This window comes from Coturnix japonica, chromosome Z (assembly GCF_054131305.1).
Source record: "Coturnix japonica strain WE chromosome Z, WE-NBRP24, whole genome shotgun sequence".
NCBI classification, from domain to species: Eukaryota; Metazoa; Chordata; class Aves; order Galliformes; family Phasianidae; genus Coturnix; species Coturnix japonica.
Window position 1 is genome coordinate 51,591,656 of NC_140702.1, and position 23,391 is coordinate 51,615,046.

The 23,391-nt window shown below is 37.1% G+C and overlaps 1 protein-coding gene and 1 long non-coding RNA gene across 6 annotated transcripts in view; one reads left to right on the plus strand and one right to left on the minus strand.

Moving 5' to 3' along the window:
• Positions 1-23,391, plus strand: part of LOC146754030 (uncharacterized) — a 100,269-nt gene that overhangs the window by 6,625 nt on the left and 70,253 nt on the right. The window lies entirely within an intron of this gene.
• LOC146754031 (putative COBW domain-containing protein 7) overlaps positions 2,811-23,391 on the minus strand; it is a 29,818-nt gene continuing 9,237 nt past the window's right edge. For 2 of the 5 annotated variants that reach the window (XM_085529537.1, XM_085529538.1), the window contains 12 exons: positions 18,907-18,951; positions 18,306-18,362; positions 16,964-17,015; positions 13,150-16,090; positions 12,059-12,103; positions 11,458-11,514; positions 10,116-10,167; positions 9,174-9,242; positions 6,298-9,071; positions 5,205-5,249; positions 4,604-4,660; positions 3,225-3,309 (listed from right to left, as the gene is read on the minus strand). In XM_085529537.1, the coding sequence (XP_085385663.1) occupies positions 8,820-9,071; positions 9,174-9,242; positions 10,116-10,167; positions 11,458-11,514; positions 12,059-12,103; positions 13,150-13,244 (570 nt within the window). In that variant the 5' untranslated portion in view covers positions 13,245-16,090; positions 16,964-17,015; positions 18,306-18,362; positions 18,907-18,951 and the 3' untranslated portion in view covers positions 3,225-3,309; positions 4,604-4,660; positions 5,205-5,249; positions 6,298-8,819. The other 3 variants (XM_085529536.1, XM_085529539.1, XM_085529540.1) reach the window with 3 other exon arrangements.

Below are 23,391 nucleotides of genomic sequence, written 5' to 3' on the forward strand. Positions count from 1 at the left end.
GGAAAGGAAAGGGAAAGGAAAGGGAAAGGAAAGGGAAAGGAAAGGGAAAGGGAAAGGGAAAGGAAGGGAAAGGGAAAGGAAAGGGAAAGGAAAGGGAAAGGAAAGGGAAAGGAAAGGGAAAGGAAAGGAAAGGAAAGGGAAAGGAAAGGGAAAGGAAAGGGAAAGGAAAGGGAAAGGAAAGGGAAAGGAAAGGGAAAGGAAAGGGAAAGGAAAGGGAAAGGAAAGGGAAAGGAAAGGGAAAGGAAAGGGAAAGGAAAGGGAAAGGAAAGGGAAAGGAAAGGGAAAGGAAAGGGAAGGAAAGGGAAAGGAAAGGGAAAGGAAAGGGAAAGGAAAGGGAAAGGAAAGGGAAAGGAAAGGGAAAGGAAAGGGAAAGGAAGGGAAAGGAAAGGGAAAGGAAAGGGAAAGGAAAGGGAAAGGAAAGGGAAAGGAAAGGGAAAGGAAAGGGAAAGGAAAGGGAAAGGAAAGGGAAAGGAAAGGAAAGGAAAGAAAGGAAAGGAAAGGAAAGGAAAGGAAAGGAAATAGAAAAGAAGAAGGGAAACATAAAGGGGAAGAAAAAAGAAGGGCAAGAAAAAGGAGGGAAGCAAAGGTGGATAGAAAATGAAAATGAAATAGGGAAGAAAAACGAAAAAAGAACCGAAGTGGGAGAAGCAAAAGAAAAACAGGGTAAGAAGAACCAATAGCAATAGAAATAGGGGGGGAAATGGAAAAGGAAGAGGAAAAGAAGTAAAGAATATATGGGAACAAAAAAAAGGGGGGAAGAAAATAAGAAAAAAGATATCAAGCTTTTAAAAGTAGGAAGAAAAAGAACAATAAAAAGGAGGAAAAAAGAAAAGAGAGAAGAAAAGCAAGAAATAAAAAAGAATGAGATAAGGGGAGGAAAAATGGAAAGAAAATGAAATTAAAAAGAAAGCAAGAAAGAAGAAAAATTAAATGAAGATAGGGAAGAAAAGGGTAAAGAAAAAGAAATAGGGCAAAAAAAACAAAAACAAAGGGGAAAGTAAAGATAAAGGGAGAAAAAAGAGGGAAGAAAACAGGAAGAAATAGAAGAAGAATGATAATAGGGAAGAAAAAGAATAGAAAAAGGAGAAGAGAAAGAAAATGGGGGAGAAAGAAGAAACAAAGAGGGGAAGAAAGAAAAAAAAAAAAAAGCCAAAGGAAAGAAGGGGAGAAGAAGAAGAAAAGAAAGAAAAATTTAAAAAAAGGAAAAATATAAAGAAAAGTAATACAAGGAAAGGGAAAAGGAAGGGGAAAGGGAAACATAAAGGGGAAATTAAAAAAAAAAAAAGTATAAAGAGGGAAGGAAGAGAAAATGAAAATTAAATAGGGAAGAAAAAGAGAAAGGAGAACAGAAAATGGGGAAGGAAAAGAAAAACAAATAGGGTAAGGAGAACCAAAAGCAAAAGAAAACAGGGGGGGAAATGGGAGAGGAAAAGGAAGAGGAATAGAAAAAAAAGAAAAGAAAGATGAAAAGCAAGAAAATAGAATGTGAAAAATTTTAAGAAAGCTGCAACGAAAATGAAAATAGAGAAAAAAGCAAGGCAGAAGAAGAAAAAATGAAGATAGAGAAGAAGAATGGAGAAGAATCAGAAAAATATGAAAAGGGGGAAGAAAAAGAAAAAGAGGGGAGGGGAGGGGTAAGGATGGGAAGGGAGAGGACAGGAGGGGAGAGAAGGGGAGGGGGTGGGAGAGGAGGAGAGGGGATAGAGGATTAAAAAAAAAAAGGAAGAAAGGAAAGGAATGGGAATGGGAATGGGAAGGGAAGGGAAGGGAAGGGAAGGGAAGGGAAGGGAAGGGAAGGGAAGGGAAGGGAAGGGGAAGGGAAGGGAAGGGAAGGGAAGGGAAGGGAAGGGAAGGGAAGGGAAGGGAAGGGAAGGGAAGGGAAGGGAAGGGAAGGGAAGGGAAGAAAAGAAAAAAGGAAAGGAAAGGAAAGGAAAGGAAAGGAAAGGAAAGGAAAGGAAAGGAAAGGAAAGGAAAGGAAAGGAAGGAAAGGAAAGGAAAGGAAAGGAAAGGAAAGGAAAGGAAAGGAAAGGAAAGGAAAGGAAAGGAAAGGAAAGGAAAGGAAAGGAAAGGAAAGGAAAGGAAAGGAAAGGAAAGGAAAGGAAAGGAAAGGAAAGGAAAGGAAAGGAAAGGAAAGGAAAGGAAAGGAAAAGAGAAGAAAGTAGAGAAAAGTAGAGAAAAGTAGAGAAAAGTAGAAAGGAAAGGAAAGGGGAAAAGAGAAGAAAAGTAGAGAAAAGTAGAGAAAAGTAGAGAAAAGTAGAGAAGAGAGAAGAGAAAAGAGAAGAGAAGAGAAGAGAAGAGAAGAGAAGAGAAGAGAAGAGAAAGAGAAGAGAAGAGAAGAGAAGAGAGAGAAGAGAAGAGAAGAGAAGAGAAGAGAAGGGAAAAGGAAAATAAAGGAAAGGAAAGAAAAGAAGAAAAGAAAAGAAAAGAAAAGAAAAGAAAAGAAAAGAAAAGAAAAGAAAAGAAAAGAAAAGAAAAGAGAAGAGAAGAGAAGAGAAGAGAAGAGAAGAGAAGAGAAGAGAAGAGAAGAGAAGAGAAGAGAAGAGAAGAGAAGAGAAGAGAAGAGAAGAGAAGAGAAGAGAAAAGAAAAGAAAAGAAAAGAAGAGAAAAGAAGAGAAAAGAAGAGAAAAGAAGAGAAAAGAGAAAAGAAGAGAAAAGAGAAGAGAAGAGAAGAGAAGAGAAGAGAAGAGAAGAGAAGAGAAGAGAAAGAGAAGAGAAGAGAAGAGAAGAGAAGAGAAGAGACCTTGACTTAAGCTGATCCTGTGCTATGGAAAAGCTGATGACACTCCCACTTTTCTTTGGCAAAGGAAAAAAATTAAAAAATAAATAATTAAAGAAAAAGTAAATCTTACAGAGTGTGTCCTGATAAAAACGGTGTTGTTCTGTCAGTTTTGTAGAGCGGGCACCAATCATCACCAAACTCCATCCAGACATTGAGCCACTGACAAGCTGTCTCTGGACCCAATCCTACATCCAATTCTTCATTCATAGAAAAGTTCACCAATCAAATTTATATCTTCCCAATGTGGAGAGAAAGATGTTGTGAATTACTCTTAAGCCATATTTGAAAGCAGAACTCAGTATATACATTTACTATCTATCTGTATCAAAGTACATGGCATTCAGGGTAATATTCCAGAGATCTTAAACATACTATTCTCTACCTGAAACCTTCTGAAAAAATGATTAGTATGCCATGGTTGCAGTTATCCTGAACTATCTTCTAACAGCGAGACTGAAGCAGTGCTTGTTGTAATTACCTTGTCGAGATGTGCATCTGTTGTCTTCATACTCTCCAATTTTTTCTGCAAGCTGTAAACAAGCAGATGTTGCATTTGCACTGGATGGATGCAATGTCATTATCTCAAACAAGATCTACACAAACTCTTCAGTACTGCAGACCAAAACTAAAGTGCTGTTATCAAAGTAATTTTCAACTGTTAATTCAGCTTTAATCTCAGAATAGTTATGTTTAATTATGTTTGTTTGATCTTTCAAATGATCTGTGATAGGAAGTCTGCCACAGCTTAACTGCTGGAATTCCACTGTCAATTATCTAATTTGACTATAGTAATGTACAGAACAATTACGGATTTCCTTTCTAGATTAGGAAAAAAATTCTGACCTAAGAGTGATAAAGCAAGGAGTGACCTATTGGATGGTCATTTCTGGTTGGATTCAAGCTGTCCTTGGGCCAAGAGAGTCTGTTATGGTTAGAAACGCTCTGTTCTAACTCAGCTGTCAGTGTCTTACAAGAAAGACTTAGGAGACCCATCTTCACAACAAGGCTAGTAGTACGACCCTCCTATTAACTTTTAACCATCACAGAGTAAGTCGCCATGGACTTCTATATACATTTTACACTCTTACATCTTTATAAAACAAAAAAGTAACTTCTGACATCTGTGGGATGATTTGTTGGGCACCACTTTTTGAAACTATGTTAGGAAGTAAAAAAGGAACAAAGCCATTGCTTCTAAGAGTAAAATGTGCAGTATAAAATGAAGTGAAATACTATACACCACTTTCTACTTAACTCATTCCCAAAGCTAATTCCCACTGCACACTGTGCAGTGCTTCCTAATTTAAAGCTGAGCCTCTTAGTCATAAAAGAACCAGAGGACATAACGGATCCAGGAACACGCTGAACAACATTTCCAAGGCTTAGGTTGTTGTGGAACTCAGAGTTTCCTGAGACAACTAAGGTCTCCAGTTCATCACAATGTAAAGCAAGAAAAAAATTAAATCCTCTGAGTTTTAAGAGAACCAGAAAAAAGCACTGAGATCTTATTGATTACTAGTAGTACTAATGGACAACTTAAAGCCTCAACAAGGGAAACGGGGGGAAAACGCCAAACAATCATGGGTGCTTTGGCTCTCATTTCATTTTACAAACCCTACAATCTTTTGCTGCATGTATCTCAAGTGGAAAAACATCCTCTTTCTAGTACTTCTTACTCTTACTGAGAATTGTAAACAAGTGTCTGAACTAGAACATGGAACAGAAATTCAGATGCAGACTCTGCCTAAATGTAAATGTACCTACTTCATGCGTGTATCTATGCAATGAGCATTACTTTTAATAAAAGTCAAATTATTGCCATACCTGATTCCAGATAGACTGTCTAAAGCATGCAGGTCCGGCACATTGGAAAGATCAACTCTGCACAGATAGGGAGAGAAAGAAAGCTTTGTATTTTCACTGCATGTAAGAATTATGTGTACTGAAGCTTCGATTACTCATTTTTAAACATATAAATAATTGTTCATGTTTGTTGGTTTTTTTTCCTGATCTCTTATTCCAATGCAAAGCAGCAGAAGCTAGCCCTATTTTCAGATGTCAGCAGTCGGTGCTATCTACCATGGAGTAAAGCAGCTTTCAGCTGTACAGTAATATGGGAGCATAAAAAGAGAATTTTAGTGAATACAGTTAAAAAATAAATTAATACTAAACAAACAAACAAACAAAAAAAAAACCACACAAGAATCCGTTTTCTGAAAGATGTGATTTGTATTGGATGCCTAAGTGTTATCTAATTCTCTGATGGGAACAATCTTTCTGTACCTCTTTGAACACAAGCACACATTAAAACACAGTACAGGTAGGTATGCATGTGCACAGCCAACAGATCATAATGAAAGCTTTGTAAAAATAATGTCAGTGGGACAGGATTTGGTACTTGTTGGAATACAGGTTAATCTAATACCTCGACCTTTGTGTCTCCAAAATTTCGACAAGTCCATTTATTGACCTAAAACAAATAGAAAAAAGCAAAATGAGGTGCAAACGCAACTGTAATATATCCATTGAACAATTTAACAATGTAGACCAATACAAGAAACATAACGACATCTCTCACACTGTTACTCAATGTTTTACAGTCCAAGAGGCATCAAGAAAAAGTTTGCTTTTGTGACATTTTATAGCCGAACCAAGGTCAAAATTCACAACTTCTGACAATAAAATATTACTACTGAACATAGCATTTTTCTTCTCTCAGTACAAGCTGCAAGGTTAAGAATTCTCAAGAGTCTGAACCACAAATAACGTTGCAAAGTATTTCTCAATATTCCATTTTGTCTGTCAGGGTACTGAGAAAGATGGAACACACCTTTGAACACTGCTTTGATTCAGCCCATTTGTTCTTTTACATCCATGACAATTATTCAGATATCTTCCATACCCCTTTATATTTGCTAATAAACATGTATGGACTAGCAGACATTGCCCCCCGTAGTTAACTCAGACAAATGGCAACAGCTGCCCAATAGTATAAGAATGTGAGCACTTAAGACAAAGGTCTATTATAAGGCATTTGTTAGGCCTAATTTAGCCAAGGAAACGGTGTGGAGTTGCACCAGAAGAGGGTCAGGTTGGGTATTGGGAAAAGGTTCTTCACCAGAGGGCCGTAGACATGGAACAGCCCCAAGCAGCCAGAGTTCAAGGAACATTTGGAGAAAGCTCTCAGACATAGAATTGGAATTTTGGGTGGTCCTGAGTAGAGCCAGAGCTTGGAGTCAATGGTCCTTGAAGGTTCCTTCCAACTTAAAAGCATTCTTGGATTCTATTCTATAATTCTACACTTCTGAGCAGGTAACATCAAATCTTACTTAGGCAAGCTGATAATACTGTGGAAGCACAGAAATGCACTGGAAACATCTCCAGAAAGGCGCAGACTCTTTTTCACTGCTTTCTCACTGCTCTTTTTCACTACACGATCTGTTGGAACAATCATGAGATCTAATTTCTAATAACATTTGAGCATGTACAATGTCACGGTTATACCAGAAATTTCATACCTGACAGTTGGTCTGACTTTATTCAATTCTTCCCTTGAAACCAAATCCGTTTTATTGACGATTACAAGATCAGCTAATGCAACCTGCCTATGCATTTGGAAAAAGAAAAAAGGAATACCTTGAACAAGCAGTTTTTTGTAAGGCAGAAGCAGTATGTCTCTCATAGCGCTGTAAAATTACTAGATTGTTAGTTAGTACAGGAAGGCAAACATTAACCAAACCATCAGCCAACTAAAACATCATGGAATGACTACAGTATTAGCTTCTTGAGGTGACTTGTGGCTTGTGCATTTCAGGAGACATAAGTAGCAGCAGCCAGTGACATGAAAGACAAGCCATGGCCACTGAAATGTTTACAAGCACAGCATGCTGAGGCTTTTTCACTGCTAGCAAAAATGTATAGCTAATGGTGAGGAGACTATACTGAAAACTGTTTTTGTAGCTGAAAGTTGAGCTTCTTTCAACCTGTTATTTGTACTCCATCTGTTGTAGTTTCCATGGAAAAAAAGAGGAGGCATTATTTTCAGATCAACCTACTTATTAGAAAATTCATATCTAAGCAGAATGATCAAATGAAGTACAGAGTAAGTTTTGTTTTCTACCTTTGTTTAAAAGCAAGGGAGGGGAAAACCTTAGAAAAGAAAAAGAATCAATTTTGAATGATCTTCCGCACAGTGCAGTCACTGACTATGATTAAAAAAGTGGTTTTGATATCCATACCGAGATGCTTCATTGACAAGGCCTTCTGGCTTCTCCTGTCTCAAGTGCTAGACAATAATTAAAACAGATGGATTAAGCATGTTTAAAAAATGCTCAAATTAATTTGCATTTAAACTATGCCAAAATCATTTTACACAATGTATGATTTTCATTCATACCGCTTAAGTGACTACATTGTAAGGAACTATTTTTATGGCCAACTATCAATGAAAAAGCTAGAAATGAAAAACTATTTCTGCACTTACCAATCCTCACTGTTCTGTAGGTCTGTTCTTTCAGTACACTTTACTTAGATGCCTCTGTTACCTGACATTTTATTCTACTTCCAGGCAACTACATCAGCTGTTAATCCGATCCAGTATGTAGTAGTCTGCCTCACTCTCTCACCCTGGGAATGAACCTATTGGTTCTTTTTTCATCTTCTTTCCATTCTATTGCAGTCTCTTCCAGATCATACAGCTCATGGACACCTTGGACTATCTCTTGATGAGATTTGCCTTGAATAGATACCAGTCCCTTACCAGAAAAATAACTCTTAGAGTATATAAACAAACCTTTAAAAACAAAATACTTACGGAGAAAAAAAGAAAAACAAAACAACTTTACAAGTACACAGAGCAGGGAAAAACCTCTGACAAATATGCAGAGGTTGATCAAAATAACAATGCAACAGAGTCATCTCTTGTAACAACCATTCTTACAATTAATAATTATACTTTGCTATACTCTGCCTTCAGCTTCTCATTTGGACGGTTACCTGGAATATTTGTGCAAATTTCAATGTCATCTCCTACCATGCCACTTTGATTGTATGTATGATATATGTCTCTATGAAAGCCTCATCACCTGTCCAAGGTGATGTAAAATAGGCAAAAATGCTGAGTCTGTTCCCACTGAGTTCTCATGCTTAACACTTACACTGTCTTGAAACAGAATCTCTGAATAGCAGAGAAAGAACAAATATCTGTGTGGTGAAATGACTAGCAATGGAATTAACAATGGAATACCTTCAAAACTAAGTCCATTAACTCACATGCCAAACGTTGCACTAAAAGAGTTTTCATCACTTGAAAACTGTCTAAAATAGAATGTAAATATTACTCGGATCCCAAAGCTCAGTACAACAGAAGCATACTTCTAATCAGCAGTACAGCTAATGAGTACAACAGACAGCTTGAAGTGCATCAGCACTGCCGGCTTTATGCTGCTGTTGTTCTACTTGTCAAGAAATAAACCTTTCTTCCAGTGAAGTAGAAATAATTACCTTGCTGCCTGTGACACACATATGTTCTCAGGAAACAAATCACAGCACATTTGATTGTTTTCCTTAGACCTTGTCTAATCATGCAATCGACTTTTTTATCATTTACTTAGCTTTGTGGTTTAAGGAAAATGAAAGTATATCCTCAAGCATCACCAACGTTCACCTCAGAACTATGCAATGAATCGTACACGGGGATGAATACACTTATGTGTAAATCACATCTTTAAAACTGCAGCCTGATGTAATCAAAAAATTTTAGGGGGACCATAGCTAGCACTGTGCTGCATTGTTACACTCAATTAAACTTCTGTTTATTATGCCAATAACTGTAATCATGGACAGAAACCTGTAACTACATCCCTAGATAAGGAGCCATCTAGGTGAAATATCCGGATGAGACCTTTCAGAGCAAAGGAGGGGAAAACAACATCACCTCCTTTCACTTATGTCCTGATCATTCATCCTGTCCCACTCATGTTTGGGACTGCAAGTCTCCCCTTTCACTACACAGCAAGTAGTACTGTGGTTTGCTTCTCTGTCAGCTACCTTGAGTGGTCTCATTGGCTGGCAGGTATTTAAGTGTCTCTACATGGATCAATGACAAACTGATGTTCTCTCTTTTGTCTGCTCTTTGACCTGTATGTGGCTGACAATACACTGCAGTTTCTTTCCATTTAAAAAGAGGGAAAGCACAAAACAAAGAGGTTGGAAGTTTCAGGCAAACCTTCAGTCTTATGACATCCATGGTACATCCAGTCCTATCTTTCACATTCTTTTCCCACACAAGATTCTACAAAGAGGAAAAATGTTTTCACAAACAGAACAGCGTAAGATGATTTTCTACAAAAGGACACAATGATTTCGCACTTGACTGCGATGTATTCATATTTACCTGTATAAAGAGATTAACGTTTTCTTCCTTAATATTTCCTAGGACTTCAAGTGTTACTGTCACTATGTCCTGTAAATGGAAAGACACACAAGACAGACAAGATAGATGCTTAAAAGCAGCATTTAGCACAGAACTGCTTATACTCTAAAGGAGTGACAGGCCAGACCCTTTCCCCTTCAATTATTTATTAAAAATCAAAACCACAAAACAGACAAAATACTGTATTTTCTCTCTAAATAAAACACAATCACCAAGATAAAAATGCAATTTAAACTGTAATATGCAAGGATTGCTTTATTGCACAGAGCAAGAGAGAAGATTCTACCCTGACATAAATAAAAGCTGGGTTACATATCTGGAAAAACAAAGCATTTCACATTCCTAACCTTCTAGCACACATGCGATTGTAGGTATTATATCAAATTTATAGGAAAACCTAATTCACTGTTACAGGTTGATCTGTTGATTTTCTGTGTAAAAACGAAGGGAAGCACTCACAGAATGTGTCTCTCTAACACCTTAATTAATGCAAAGTTGTGAACAGCAACTCCCCAATATCTACAAACACTGACATCATTTCGACCTACGGGATAAATATCAGGTGTAAGTATAGGGCTCAATTCTCAAATCTCAATTGCTCAATAAGGACAAATATTGAAAGAATAGTATTACTTGTCTGTTGTAGTAATGCTCTCCATGTACAAGAACACTGTTTCCAACAATAGAACTCTTAAACCATATTTGAAAGCAGAACTCAGTATATACATTTACTATCTATCTATATCAAAGTACATGGCATTCAGTGTAATATTCCAGAGATCTTAAACATACTATTCTCTACCTGAAACCTTCTGAAAAAATAAGATGATTAGTATGCCATGGTTGCAGTTATCCTGAACTATCTTCTAACAGCGAGACTGAAGCAGTGCTTGTTGTAATTACCTTGTCGAGATGTGCATCTGTTGTCTTCATACTCTCCAATTTTTTCTGCAAGCTGTAAACAAGCAGATGTTGCATTTGCACTGGATGGATGCAGTGTCATTATCTCAAACAAGATCTACACAAACTCTTCAGTACTGCAGACCAAAACTAAAGTGCTGTTATCAAAGTAATTTTCAACTGTTAATTCAGCTTTAATCTCAGAATAGTTATGTTTAATTATGTTTGTTTGATCTTTCAAATGATCTGTGATAGGAAGTCTGCCATAGCTTAACTGCTGGAATTCCACTGTCAATTATCTAATTTGACTATAGTAATGTACAGAACAATTACGGATTTCCTTTCTAGATTAGGAAAAAAATTCTGACCTAAGAGTGATAAAGCAAGGAGTGACCTATTGGATGGTCATTTCTGGTTGGATTAAAGCTGTCCTTGGGCCAAGAGAGTCTGTTATGGTTAGAAACGCTTTGTTCTAACTCAGCTGTCAGTGTCTTACAAGAAAGACTTAGGAGACCCATTTTCACAACAAGGCTAGTAGTACGACCTACTAACTTTTAACCATCATAGAGTAAGTCGCCATGGACTTCTATCTACATTTTACACTCTTACATCTTTATAAAACAAAAAAGTAACTTCTGACATCTGTGGGATGATTTGTTGGGCATCACTTTTTGAAACTATGTTAGGAAGTAAAAAAGGAACAAAGCCATTGCTTCTAAGAGTAAAATGTGCAGTATAAAATGAAGTGAAATACTATACACCACTTTCTACTTAACTCATTCCCAAAGCTAATTCCCACTGCACACTGTGCAGTGCTTCCTAATTTAAAGCTGAGCCTCTTAGTCATAAAAGAACCAGAGGACATAACGGATCCAGGAACACGCTGAACAACATTTCCAAGGCTTAGGTTGTTGTGGAACTCAGAGTTTCCTGTGAAAACTAAGGTCTCCAGTTCATCACAATGTAAAGCAAGAAAAAAATTAAATCCTCTGAGTTTTAAGAGAACCAGAAAAAAGCACTGAGATCTTATTGATTACTAGTAGTACTAATGGACAACTTAAAGCCTCAACAAGGGAAACGGGGGGAAAACGCCAAACAATCATGGGTGCTTTGGCTCTCATTTCATTTTACAAACCCTACAATCTTTTGCTGCATGTATCTCAAGTGGAAAAACATCCTCTTTCTAGTACTTCTTACTCTTACTGAGAATTGTAAACAAGTGTCTGAACTAGAACATGCAACAGAAATTCAGATGCAGACTCTGCCTAAATGTAAATGTACCTACTTCATGCGTGTATCTATGCAATGAGCATTACTTTTAATAAAAGTCAAATTATTGCCATACCTGATTCCAGATAGACTGTCTAAAGCATGCAGGTCCGGCACATTGGAAAGATCAACTCTGCACAGATAGGGAGAGAAAGAAAGCTTTGTATTTTCACTGCATGTAAGAATTATGTGTACTGAAGCTTCGATTACTCATTTTTAAACATATAAATAATTGTTCATGTTTGTTGGTTTTTTTTCCTAATCTCTTATTCCAATGCAAAGCAGCAGAAGCTAGCCCTATTTTCAGATGTCAGCAGTCAGTGCTATCTGCCATGGAGTAAAGCAGCTTTCAGCTGTACAGTAATATGGGAGCATAAAAAGAGAATTTTAGTGAATACAGTTAAAAAATAAATTAATACTAAACAAACAAACAAACAAAAAAAAAACCACACAAGAATCCGTTTTCTGAAAGATGTGATTTGTATTGGATGCCTAAGTGTTATCTAATTCTCTGATGGGAACAATCTTTCTGTACCTCTTCGAACACAAGCACACATTAAAACACAGTACAGGTAGGTATGCATGTGCACAGCCAACAGATCATAATGAAAGCTTGGTAAAAATAATGTCAGTGGGACAGGATTTGGTACTTGTTGGAATACAGGTTAATCTAATACCTCGACCTTTGTGTCTCCAAAATTTCGACAAGTCCATTTATTGACCTAAAACAAATAGAAAAAAGCAAAATGAGGTGCAAACGCAACTGTAATATATCCATTGAACAATTTAACAATGTAGAGCAATACAAGAAACATAACGACATCTCTCACAGTTACTCAATGTTTTACAGTCCAAGAGGCATCAAGAAAAAGTTTGCTTTTGTGACATTTTATAGCCGAACCAAGGTCAAAATTCACAACTTCTGACAATAAAATATTACTACTGAACAGAGCATTTTTCTTCTCTCAGTACAAGCTGCAAGGTTAAGAATTCTCAAGAGTCTGAACCACAAATAACGTTGCAAAGTATTTCTCAATATTCCATTTTGTCTGTCAGGGTACTGAGAAAGATGGAACACACCTTTGAACACTGCTTTGATTCAGCCCATTTGTTCTTTTACATCCATGACAATTATTCAGATATCTTCCATACCCCTTTATATTTGCTAATAAACATGTATGGACTAGCAGACATTGCCCCCCGTAGTTAACTCAGACAAATGGCAACAGCTGCCCAATAGTATAAGAATGTGAGCACTTAAGACAAAGGTCTATTATAAGGCATTTGTTAGGCCTAATTTAGCCAAGGAAACGGTGTGGAGTTGCACCAGAAGAGGGTCAGGTTGGGTATTGGGAAAAGGTTCTTCACCAGAGGGCCGTAGACATGGAACAGCCCCAAGCAGCCAGAGTTCAAGGAACATTTGGAGAAAGCTCTCAGACATAGAATTGGAATTTTGGGTGGTCCTGAGTAGAGCCAGAGGTTGGAGTCAATGGTCCTTGAAGGTTCCTTCCAACTTAAAAGCATTCTTGGATTCTATTCTATAATTCTACACTTCTGAGCAGGTAACATCAAATCTTACTTAGGCAAGCCGATAATACTGTGGAAGCACAGAAATGCACTGGAAACATCTCCAGAAAGGGGCAGACTCTTTTTCACTGCTTTCTCACTGCTCTTTTTCACTACACGATCTGTTGGAACAATCATGAGATCTAATTTCTAATAACATTTCAGCATGTACAATGTCACGGTTATACCAGAAATTTCATACCTGACAGTTGGTCTGACTTTATTCAATTCTTCCCTTGACACCAAATCCGTTTTATTGATGATTACAAGATCAGCTAATGCAACCTGCCTATGCATTTAGAAAAAGAAAAAAGGAATACCTTGAACAAGCAGTTTTTTGTAAGGCAGAAGCAGTATGTCTCTCATAGCGCTGTAAAATTACTAGATTGTTAGTTAGTACAGGAAGGCAAACATTAACCAAACCATCAGCCAACTAAAACATCATGGAATGACTACAGTATTAGCTTCTTGAGGTGACTTGTGGCTTGTGCATTTCAGGAGACATAAGTAGCAGCAGCCAGTGACATGAAAGACAAGCCATGGCCACTGAAATGTTTACAAGCACAGCATGCTGAGGCTTTTTCACTGCTAGCAAAAATGTATAGCTAATGGTGAGGAGACTATACTGAAAACTGTTTTTGTAGCTGAAAGTTGAGCTTCTTTCAACCTGTTATTTGTACTCCATCTGTTGTAGTTTCCATGGAAAAAAAGAGGAGGCATTATTTTCAGATCAACCTACTTATTAGAAAATTCATATCTAAGCAGAATGATCAAATGAAGTACAGAGTAAGTTTTGTTTTCTACCTTTGTTTAAAAGCAAGGGAGGGGAAAACCTTAGAAAAGAAAAAGAATCAATTTTGAATGATCTTCCGCACAGTGCAGTCACTGACTATGATTAAAAAAGTGGTTTTGATATCCATACCGAGATGCTTCATTGACAAGGCCTTCTGGCTTCTCCTGTCTCAAGTGCTAGACAATAATTAAAACAGATGGATTAAGCATGTTTAAAAAATGCTCAAATTAATTTGCATTTAAACTATGCCAAAATCATTTTACACAATGTATGATTTTCATTCATACCGCTTAAGTGACTACATTGTAAGGAACTATTTTTATGGCCAACTATCAATGAAAAAGCTAGAAATGAAAAACTATTTCTGCACTTACCAATCCTCACTGTTCTGTAGGTCTGTTCTTTCAGTACACTTTACTTAGATGCCTCTGTTACCTGACATTTTATTCTACTTCCAGGCAACTACATCAGCTGTTAATCCGATCCAGTATGTAGTAGTCTGCCTCACTCTCTCACCCTGGGAATGAACCTATTGGTTCTTTTTTCATCTTCTTTCCATTCTATTGCAGTCTCTTCCAGATCATACAGCTCATGGACACCTTGGACTATCTCTTGATGAGATTTGCCTTGAATAGATACCAGTCCCTTACCAGAAAAATAACTGTTAGAGTATATAAACAAACCTTTAAAAACAAAATACTTACGGAGAAAAAAAGAAAAACAAAACAACTTTACAAGTACACAGAGCAGGGAAAAACCTCTGACAAATATGCAGAGGTTGATCAAAATAACAATGCAACAGAGTCATCTCTTGTAACAACCATTCTTACAATTAATAATTATACTTTGCTATACTCTGCCTTCAGCTTCTCATTTGGACGGTTACCTGGAATATTTGTGCAAATTTCAATGTCATCTCCTACCATGCCACTTTGATTGTATGTATGATATATGTCTCTATGAAAGCCTCATCACCTGTCCAAGGTGATGTAAAATAGGCAAAAATGCTGAGTCTGTTCCCACTGAGTTCTCATGCTTAACACTTACACTGTCTTGAAACAGAATCTCTGAATAGCAGAGAAAGAACAAATATCTGTGTGGTGAAATGACTAGCAATGGAATTAACAATGGAATACCTTCAAAACTAAGTCCATTAACTCACATGCCAAACGTTGCACTAAAAGAGTTTTCATCACTTGAAAACTGTCTAAAATAGAATGTAAATATTACTCGGATCCCAAAGCTCAGTACAACAGAAGCATACTTCTAATCAGCAGTACAGCTAATGAGTACAACAGACAGCTTGAAGTGCATCAGCACTGCCGGCTTTATGCTGCTGTTGTTCTACTTGTCAAGAAATAAACCTTTCTTCCAGTGAAGTAGAAATAATTACCTTGCTGCCTGTGACACACATATGTTCTCAGGAAACAAATCACAGCACATTTGATTGTTTTCCTTAGACCTTGTCTAATCATACAATCGACTTTTTTATCATTTACTTAGCTTTGTGGTTTAAGGAAAATGAAAGTATATCCTCAAGCATCACCAACGTTCACCTCAGAACTATGCAATGAATCGTACACGGGGATGAATACACTTATGTGTAAATCACATCTTTAAAACTGCAGCCTGATGTAATCAAAAAATTTTAGGGGGACCATAGCTAGCACTGTGCTGCATTGTTACACTCAGTTAAACTTCTGTTTATTATGCCAATAACTGTAATCATGGACAGAAACCTGTAACTACATCCCTAGATAAGGAGCCATCTAGGTGAAATGGATGAGACCTTTCAGAGCAAAGGAGGGGAAAACAACATCACCTCCTTTCACTTATGTCCTGATCATTCATCCTGTCCCACTCATGTTTGGGACTGCAAGTCTCCCCTTTCACTACACAGCAAGTAGTACTGTGGTTTGCTTCTCTGTCAGCTACCTTGAGTGGTCTCATTGGCCAGCAGGTATTTAAGTGTCTCTACATGGATCAATGACAAACTGATGTTCTCTCTTTTGTCTGCTCTTTGACCTGTATGTGGCTGACAATACACTGCAGTTTCTTTCCATTTAAAAAGAGGGAAAGCACAAAACAAAGAGGTTGGAAGTTTCAGGCAAACCTTCAGTCTTATGACATCCATGGTACATCCAGTCCTATCTTTCACATTCTTTTCCCACAGAAGATTCTACAAAGAGGAAAAATGTTTTCACAAACAGAACAGCGTAAGATGATTTTCTACAAAAGGACACAGTGATTTCGCACTTGACTGCGATGTATTCATATTTACCTGTATAAAGAGATTAACGTTTTCTTCCTTAATATTTCCTAGGACTTCAAGTGTTACTGTCACTATGTCCTGTAAATGGAAAGACACACAAGACAGACAAGATAGATGCTTAAAAGCAGCATTTAGCACAGAACTGCTTATACTCTAAAGGAGTGACAGGCCAGACCCTTTCCCCTTCAATTATTTATTAAAAATCAAAACCACAAAACAGACAAAATACTGTATTTTCTCTCTAAATAAAACACAATCACCAAGATAAAAATGCAATTTAAACTGTAATATGCAAGGATTGTTTTATTGCACAGAGCAAGAGAGAAGATTCTACCCTGACATAAATAAAAGCTGGGTTACATATCTGGAAAAACAAAGCATTTCACATTCCTAACCTTCTAGCACACATGCGATTGTAGGTATTATATCAAATTTATAGGAAAACCTAATTCACTGTTACAGGTTGATCTGTTGATTTTCTGTGTAAAAACGAAGGGAAGCACTCACAGAATGTGTCTCTCTAACACCTTAATTAATGCAAAGTTGTGAACAGCAACTCCCCAATATCTACAAACACTGACATCATTTCGACCTACGGGATAAATATCAGGTGTAAGTATAGGGCTCAATTCTCAAATCTCAATTGCTCAATAAGGACAAATATTGAAAGAATAGTATTACTTGTCTGTTGTAGTAATGCTCTCCATGTACAAGAACACTGTTTCCAACAATAGAACTCTTAAACCATATTTGAAAGCAGAACTCAGTATATACATTTACTATCTATCTATATCAAAGTACATGGCATTCAGTGTAATATTCCAGAGATCTTAAACATACTATTCTCTACCTGAAACCTTCTGAAAAAATAAGATGATTAGTATGCCATGGTTGCAGTTATCCTGAACTATCTTCTAACAGCGAGACTGAAGCAGTGCTTGTTGTAATTACCTTGTCGAGATGTGCATCTGTTGTCTTCATACTCTCCAATTTTTTCTGCAAGCTGTAAACAAGCAGATGTTGCATTTGCACTGGATGGATGCAGTGTCATTATCTCAAACAAGATCTACACAAACTCTTCAGTACTGCAGACCAAAACTAAAGTGCTGTTATCAAAGTAATTTTCAACTGTTAATTCAGCTTTAATCTCAGAATAGTTATGTTTAATTATGTTTGTTTGATCTTTCAAATGATCTGTGATAGGAAGTCTGCCATAGCTTAACTGCTGGAATTCCACTGTCAATTATCTAATTTGACTATAGTAATGTACAGAACAATTACGGATTTCCTTTCTAGATTAGGAAAAAAATTCTGACCTAAGAGTGATAAAGCAAGGAGTGACCTATTGGATGGTCATTTCTGGTTGGATTAAAGCTGTCCTTGGGCCAAGAGAGTCTGTTATGGTTAGAAACGCTTTGTTCTAACTCAGCTGTCAGTGTCTTACAAGAAAGACTTAGGAGACCCATTTTCACAACAAGGCTAGTAGTACGACCTACTAACTTTTAACCATCATAGAGTAAGTCGCCATGGACTTCTATCTACATTTTACACTCTTACATCTTTATAAAACAAAAAAGTAACTTCTGACATCTGTGGGATGATTTGTTGGGCATCACTTTTTGAAACTATGTTAGGAAGTAAAAAAGGAACAAAGCCATTGCTTCTAAGAGTAAAATGTGCAGTATAAAATGAAGTGAAATACTATACACCACTTTCTACTTAACTCATTCCCAAAGCTAATTCCCACTGCACACTGTGCAGTGCTTCCTAATTTAAAGCTGAGCCTCTTAGTCATAAAAGAACCAGAGGACATAACGGATCCAGGAACACGCTGAACAACATTTCCAAGGCTTAGGTTGTTGTGGAACTCAGAGTTTCCTGTGAAAACTAAGGTCTCCAGTTCATCACAATGTAAAGCAAGAAAAAAATTAAATCCTCTGAGTTTTAAGAGAACCAGAAAAAAGCACTGAGATCTTATTGATTACTAGTAGTACTAATGGACAACTTAAAGCCTCAACAAGGGAAACGGGGGGAAAACGCCAAACAATCATGGGTGCTTTGGCTCTCATTTCATTTTACAAACCCTACAATCTTTTGCTGCATGTATCTCAAGTGGAAAAACATCCTCTTTCTATTACTTCTTACTCTTACTGAGAATTGTAAACAAGTGTCTGAACTAGAACATGCAACAGAAATTCAGATGCAGACTCTGCCTAAATGTAAATGTACCTACTTCATGCGTGTATCTATGCAATGAGCATTACTTTTAATAAAAGTCAAATTATTGCCATACCTGATTCCAGATAGACTGTCTAAAGCATGCAGGTCCGGCACATTGGAAAGATCAACTCTGCACAGATAGGGAGAGAAAGAAAGCTTTGTATTTTCACTGCATGTAAGAATTATGTGTACTGAAGCTTCGATTACTCATTTTTAAACATATAAATAATTGTTCATGTTTGTTGGTTTTTTTTCCTAATCTCTTATTCCAATGCAAAGCAGCAGAAGCTAGCCCTATTTTCAGATGTCAGCAGTCAGTGCTATCTGCCATGGAGTAAAGCAGCTTTCAGCTGTACAGTAATATGGGAGCATAAAAAGAGAATTTTAGTGAATACAGTTAAAAAATAAATTAATACTAAACAAACAAACAAACAAAAAAAAAACCACACAAGAATCCGTTTTCTGAAAGATGTGATTTGTATTGGATGCCTAAGTGTTATCTAATTCTCTGATGGGAACAATCTTTCTGTACCTCTTCGAACACAAGCACACATTAAAACACAGTACAGGTAGGTATGCATGTGCACAGCCAACAGATCATAATGAAAGCTTGGTAAAAATAATGTCAGTGGGACAGGATTTGGTACTTGTTGGAATACAGGTTAATCTAATACCTCGACCTTTGTGTCTCCAAAATTTCGACAAGTCCATTTATTGACCTAAAACAAATAGAAAAAAGCAAAATGAGGTGCAAACGCAACTGTAATATATCCATTGAACAATTTAACAATGTAGAGCAATACAAGAAACATAACGACATCTCTCACAGTTACTCAATGTTTTACAGTCCAAGAGGCATCAAGAAAAAGTTTGCTTTTGTGACATTTTATAGCCGAACCAAGGTCAAAATTCACAACTTCTGACAATAAAATATTACTACTGAACAGAGCATTTTTCTTCTCTCAGTACAAGCTGCAAGGTTAAGAATTCTCAAGAGTCTGAACCACAAATAACGTTGCAAAGTATTTCTCAATATTCCATTTTGTCTGTCAGGGTACTGAGAAAGATGGAACACACCTTTGAACACTGCTTTGATTCAGCCCATTTGTTCTTTTACATCCATGACAATTATTCAGATATCTTCCATACCCCTTTATATTTGCTAATAAACATGTATGGACTAGCAGACATTGCCCCCCGTAGTTAACTCAGACAAATGGCAACAGCTGCCCAATAGTATAAGAATGTGAGCACTTAAGACAAAGGTCTATTATAAGGCATTTGTTAGGCCTAATTTAGCCAAGGAAACGGTGTGGAGTTGCACCAGAAGAGGGTCAGGTTGGGTATTGGGAAAAGGTTCTTCACCAGAGGGCCGTAGACATGGAACAGCCCCAAGCAGCCAGAGTTCAAGGAACATTTGGAGAAAGCTCTCAGACATAGAATTGGAATTTTGGGTGGTCCTGAGTAGAGCTAGAGGTTGGAGTCAATGGTCCTTGAAGGTTCCTTCCAACTTAAAAGCATTCTTGGATTCTATTCTATAATTCTACACTTCTGAGCAGGTAACATCAAATCTTACTTAGGCAAGCCGATAATACTGTGGAAGCACAGAAATGCACTGGAAACATCTCCAGAAAGGGGCAGACTCTTTTTCACTGCTTTCTCACTGCTCTTTTTCACTACACGATCTGTTGGAACAATCATGAGATCTAATTTCTAATAACATTTGAGCATGTACAATGTCACGGTTATACCAGAAATTTCATACCTGACAGTTGTTCTGACTTTATTCAATTCTTCCCTTGACACCAAATCCGTTTTATTGATGATTACAAGATCAGCTAATGCAACCTGCCTATGCATTTAGAAAAAGAAAAAAGGAATACCTTGAACAAGCAGTTTTTTGTAAGGCAGAAGCAGTATGTCTCTCATAGCGCTGTAAAATTACTAGATTGTTAGTTAGTACAGGAAGGCAAACATTAACCAAACCATCAGCCAACTAAAACATCATGGAATGACTACAGTATTAGCTTCTTGAGGTGACTTGTGGCTTGTGCATTTCAGGAGACAAAAGTAGCAGCAGCCAGTGACATGAAAGACAAGCCATGGCCACTGAAATGTTTACAAGCACAGCATGCTGAGGCTTTTTCACTGCTAGCAAAAATGTATAGCTAATGGTGAGGAGACTATACTGAAAACTGTTTTTGTAGCTGAAAGTTGAGCTTCTTTCAACCTGTTATTTGTACTCCATCTGTTGTAGTTTCCATGGAAAAAAAGAGGAGGCATTATTTTCAGATCAACCTACTTATTAGAAAATTCATATCTAAGCAGAATGATCAAATGAAGTACAGAGTAAGTTTTGTTTTCTACCTTTGTTTAAAAGCAAGGGAGGGGAAAACCTTAGAAAAGAAAAAGAATCAATTTTGAATGATCTTCCGCACAGTGCAGTCACTGACTATGATTAAAAAAGTGGTTTTGATATCCATACCGAGATGCTTCATTGACAAGGCCTTCTGGCTTCTCCTGTCTCAAGTGCTAGACAATAATTAAAACAGATGGATTAAGCATGTTTAAAAAATGCTCAAATTAATTTGCATTTAAACTATGCCAAAATCATTTTACACAATGTATGATTTTCATTCATACCGCTTAAGTGACTACATTGTAAGGAACTATTTTTATGGCCAACTATCAATGAAAAAGCTAGAAATGAAAAACTATTTCTGCACTTACCAATCCTCACTGTTCTGTAGGTCTGTTCTTTCAGTACACTTTACTTAGATGCCTCTGTTACCTGACATTTTATTCTACTTCCAGGCAACTACATCAGCTGTTAATCCGATCCAGTATGTAGTAGTCTGCCTCACTCTCTCACCCTGGGAATGAACCTATTGGTTCTTTTTTCATCTTCTTTCCATTCTATTGCAGTCTCTTCCAGATCATACAGCTCATGGACACCTTGGACTATCTCTTGATGAGATTTGCCTTGAATAGATACCAGTCCCTTACCAGAAAAATAACTGTTAGAGTATATAAACAAACCTTTAAAAACAAAATACTTACGGAGAAAAAAAGAAAAACAAAACAACTTTACAAGTACACAGAGCAGGGAAAAACCTCTGACAAATATGCAGAGGTTGATCAAAATAACAATGCAACAGAGTCATCTCTTGTAACAACCATTCTTACAATTAATAATTATACTTTGCTATACTCTGCCTTCAGCTTCTCATTTGGACGGTTACCTGGAATATTTGTGCAAATTTCAATGTCATCTCCTACCATGCCACTTTGATTGTATGTATGATATATGTCTCTATGAAAGCCTCATCACCTGTCCAAGGTGATGTAAAATAGGCAAAAATGCTGAGTCTATTCCCACTGAGTTCTCATGCTTAACACTTACACTGTCTTGAAACAGAATCTCTGAATAGCAGAGAAAGAACAAATATCTGTGTGGTGAAATGACTAGCAATGGAATTAACAATGGAATACCTTCAAAACTAAGTCCATTAACTCACATGCCAAACGTTGCACTAAAAGAGTTTTCATCACTTGAAAACTGTCTAAAATAGAATGTAAATATTACTCGGATCCCAAAGCTCAGTACAACAGAAGCATACTTCTAATCAGCAGTACAGCTAATGAGTACAACAGACAGCTTGAAGTGCATCAGCACTGCCGGCTTTATGCTGCTGTTGTTCTACTTGTCAAGAAATAAACCTTTCTTCCAGTGAAGTAGAAATAATTACCTTGCTGCCTGTGACACACATATGTTCTCAGGAAACAAATCACAGCACATTTGATTGTTTTCCTTAGACCTTGTCTAATCATACAATCGACTTTTTTATCATTTACTTAGCTTTGTGGTTTAAGGAAAATGAAAGTATATCCTCAAGCATCACCAACGTTCACCTCAGAACTATGCAATGAATCGTACACGGGGATGAATACACTTATGTGTAAATCACATCTTTAAAACTGCAGCCTGATGTAATCAAAAAATTTTAGGGGGACCATAGCTAGCACTGTGCTGCATTGTTACACTCAGTTAAACTTCTGTTTATTATGCCAATAACTGTAATCATGGACAGAAACCTGTAACTACATCCCTAGATAAGGAGCCATCTAGGTGAAATGGATGAGACCTTTCAGAGCAAAGGAGGGGAAAACAACATCACCTCCTTTCACTTATGTCCTGATCATTCATCCTGTCCCACTCATGTTTGGGACTGCAAGTCTCCCCTTTCACTACACAGCAAGTAGTACTGTGGTTTGCTTCTCTGTCAGCTACCTTGAGTGGTCTCATTGGCCAGCAGGTATTTAAGTGTCTCTACATGGATCAATGACAAACTGATGTTCTCTCTTTTGTCTGCTCTTTGACCTGTATGTGGCTGACAATACACTGCAGTTTCTTTCCATTTAAAAAGAGGGAAAGCACAAAACAAAGAGGTTGGAAGTTTCAGGCAAACCTTCAGTCTTATGACATCCATGGTACATCCAGTCCTATCTTTCACATTCTTTTCCCACAGAAGATTCTACAAAGAGGAAAAATGTTTTCACAAACAGAACAGCGTAAGATGATTTTCTACAAAAGGACACAATGATTTCGCACTTGACTGCGATGTATTCATATTTACCTGTATAAAGAGATTAACGTTTTCTTCCTTAATATTTCCTAGGACTTCAAGTGTTACTGTCACTATGTCCTGTAAATGGAAAGACACACAAGACAGACAAGATAGATGCTTAAAAGCAGCATTTAGCACAGAACTGCTTATACTCTAAAGGAGTGACAGGCCAGACCCTTTCCCCTTCAATTATTTATTAAAAATCAAAACCACAAAACAGACAAAATACTGTATTTTCTCTCTAAATAAAACACAATCACCAAGATAAAAATGCAATTTAAACTGTAATATGCAAGGATTGTTTTATTGCACAGAGCAAGAGAGAAGATTCTACCCTGACATAAATAAAAGCTGGGTTACATATCTGGAAAAACAAAGCATTTCACATTCCTAACCTTCTAGCACACATGCGATTGTAGGTATTATATCAAATTTATAGGAAAACCTAATTCACTGTTACAGGTTGATCTGTTGATTTTCTGTGTAAAAACGAAGGGAAGCACTCACAGAATGTGTCTCTCTAACACCTTA